This window comes from Pyxicephalus adspersus, chromosome 9 (assembly GCF_032062135.1).
Source record: "Pyxicephalus adspersus chromosome 9, UCB_Pads_2.0, whole genome shotgun sequence".
NCBI classification, from domain to species: Eukaryota; Metazoa; Chordata; class Amphibia; order Anura; family Pyxicephalidae; genus Pyxicephalus; species Pyxicephalus adspersus.
The window spans coordinates 66,389,411-66,392,027 of NC_092866.1; the positions used below are offsets into that span (position 1 = coordinate 66,389,411).

The 2,617-nt window shown below is 51.4% G+C and overlaps 1 protein-coding gene across 5 annotated transcripts in view; it reads right to left on the reverse strand.

Annotated features, from left to right (window-relative positions):
* The window catches only part of PLEKHA7 (pleckstrin homology domain containing A7), a 56,964-nt gene that overhangs the window by 39,755 nt on the left and 14,592 nt on the right, over window positions 1-2,617 (reverse strand). Inside the window, exon 1 of one of the 5 annotated variants that reach the window (XM_072422376.1) lies at window positions 769-1,061. The exons of the other annotated variants lie outside the window; for them this stretch is intronic. Coding sequence (XP_072278477.1) covers window positions 769-836 — 68 coding nt within the window. The 5' untranslated portion in view covers window positions 837-1,061. Of the gene's footprint in view, window positions 1-768; window positions 1,062-2,617 lie in introns of those variants that run through there. 5 annotated transcript variants of the gene reach the window in all.

Below are 2,617 nucleotides of genomic sequence, written 5' to 3' on the forward strand. Positions count from 1 at the left end.
GGGTATGTCGTACAATGATGGGGGTAAGGATAGATGGGTATGGTGTACAGTGATGGGGGTAACAATCCGGCACAGTCTGGACAGATTGGTCGGTTGGCCCCTCAGGAGAGTTGTTGCTAATCCCTGCTGATCCCTCAGATTGGATGAAAAGCAAAACAAAGCGAAAGCAGAACAAGTGCCCATGGACCCCGATGCTGGGGGTAAATTTTACACTTCTTCCCCAGTCTCCAGGGGTATTTAAGACAAAAAACTGCCCCAGCTTGCAGCTTTCTCAATTCATAAGTTCAGTGCAGGTTGGTTGGTCAGGGTGATGGCATTCTGTAACTATGCGGATCAGTACCTGACATCAGAACCCGGCGCAGTCCCAAGCATCCCCCGCTGTTATCTGCACCACAGTGACCCGCAGAAGTTGCACTCCACAAGCAGCAGAGATTCCACAACACCGAGAAATCAATACCAGGAGACCCAGAGCCGCGCTGGCTGATGTACAGCTGCTGGGATGCAATGCAGATCTTCTGCAGAATTTACACCGACCCGCACAATGACACCCAAAAACCCGTTCTGCAGCCAGCATGGAGTATGCAGGAGAGTGCAGGAGGGTGCAGGGGGAGTGCAGGGGGAGTGCAGGAGAGGGTACGGGACAAGGAGAAGGAAAGGTGTATGGGAGAGGGTCCAGGAAAGTCCAGGCAGAAATGTACAGGAGAGGATATTGGGGAGGAGGGGACATGAGAGGTCACACCTGTATAGAATGCTCGCCATCATACACACCTGTGAGACACCTGGTAGAGCTGGTAGTCCACACGGGGGAGGGAATTGGAGTACGCTGGTTTCCACATCCTCTCTGCTTATTGAATCCACTTTTTAGACATGATTACATCCAGAATGAGGAGAGCGCCTGCTGCAGTGATGAGTGAAAGGAGAGCGCTGCCAACGCTACACAGCGCCTTACAAAGTGAATCCCAATAGCCAGGACAGCAGAGGACTCGTCATCCCATTTATTGTGCTCAGGACATCACAGAAGACATCCAGGTACAGAGGTGACTCCTGCATGAGAGCGCTGACTGCTCCGCCTGTGTGAGAGAGACAGAGAGAGACACACTGAGAGAGCGCTGCCTCCTATTGGCAAGCAGCCAGCAGCACAACTTATTGCCAATGCTGCGAATGGCTCCAATCAGTGAATGATGCGCCGGCTGTGCTGCAGGTGAATGGCTCTTCTCTTGCTCACTGTCAGGCTGTCGGTGATCTATGACCTTGAGGGTCCTCAGCGTCCCAGGGGCCCCCAGCACATTGACTGCAGCCGTCTGTGTGCAGAGACCACAATCCACATCGAAGGGTCACCGCAGACAATTCAAGGGACAAAGGGAACGCAAATCTCAGCGTGTCACCAGGAAATGATTGTGTGTGTGGGGGCTCCGAGAACTTCACAAACGAATCATTGTATCTATGACATCACTATGACATCACTATGACATCACTATGACATCACTATGACATCACAGGGGAACATGACAACAATACAAATCCCGGGTGATACAATTCTCGCACATTAGAAGCCAAATGGGCCAAATCTGCCATCAATCAGTGATTGGGAGACGGCGCTCAGCCATGCGACACGGGGCGACATTTATCTGCGGCGGTGAATGATGAACAATGCGATGAAGAATTCTAATGAGACAGACGGAGAACAATTATCAGAAATGAGAATCACACAGAGCGCTGAGGAGGAGATCAGCTGCTGATGGCATGGACAGACGCAGCACTCAGGACACCAAGGTCGTCCCTGTGACAATATGGGGGGGGGGGCACATAGGTTGGACACAGGGCATGTATAGCATTGGGGGGGTTATAGGGGAAATGTACAATTTTTTGGGGGGGGTTGATAGGATGAATGCACATCAATGGGGGAGGGGGAGGTTATGGGTATATAACCAATAGAAAGCAGCCACAGACCATGTAGAAAAGCCAGACTCCAGCCAGCATGCTGAAGAGAAGAAGCTTTTCACACGAAGCAGCGGTCTCTCTGCAAAGGTCCACATCTAGGCATTTGTTTTGCCATGCATGCTGCAATGAACAGTGTGAGATTGGATAGTTGTGTCCTGGCAGGGACTGAACTCTGCACCACTCTGTGTGATGGACCAGAAATGGATGGGGGGGGTCACAATTGCCCAATATCTAAGGAATCAATGGAATGCTATAAAATGATTGGCTGATCTCCTCAATAGAATGGTAAGATCCCCCCGTGTGTGGCCGGCCTGCAGGACAAGCACCGATAGAAGCTGCAGGTGACCCCCCCGGCGGTGAATATTCACACAAAGTGGCTGCACCACAGATCTGACCGCAGCCAACCGGCCACGGTCCAACGTGTCATCCAACCACAGATCTGCCAGATATCAGATGGTGAGAAACACCAAGGTGGCTACAGAGCGTCCATAGGGGGCGCCATCACCCGGCACAAAGCCAGACACTGCTTGTACAAGTCAATGTACAGACCGGTCCTCTTTATTACACCAATTCTAAATCACACAGGAATATCGGGGTCACTGTATAATTAGGATGGGGTAACCAGCATAACGTATATCAGGGTCACTGGGGGGGTCACTAGTATGTTCTACAATGT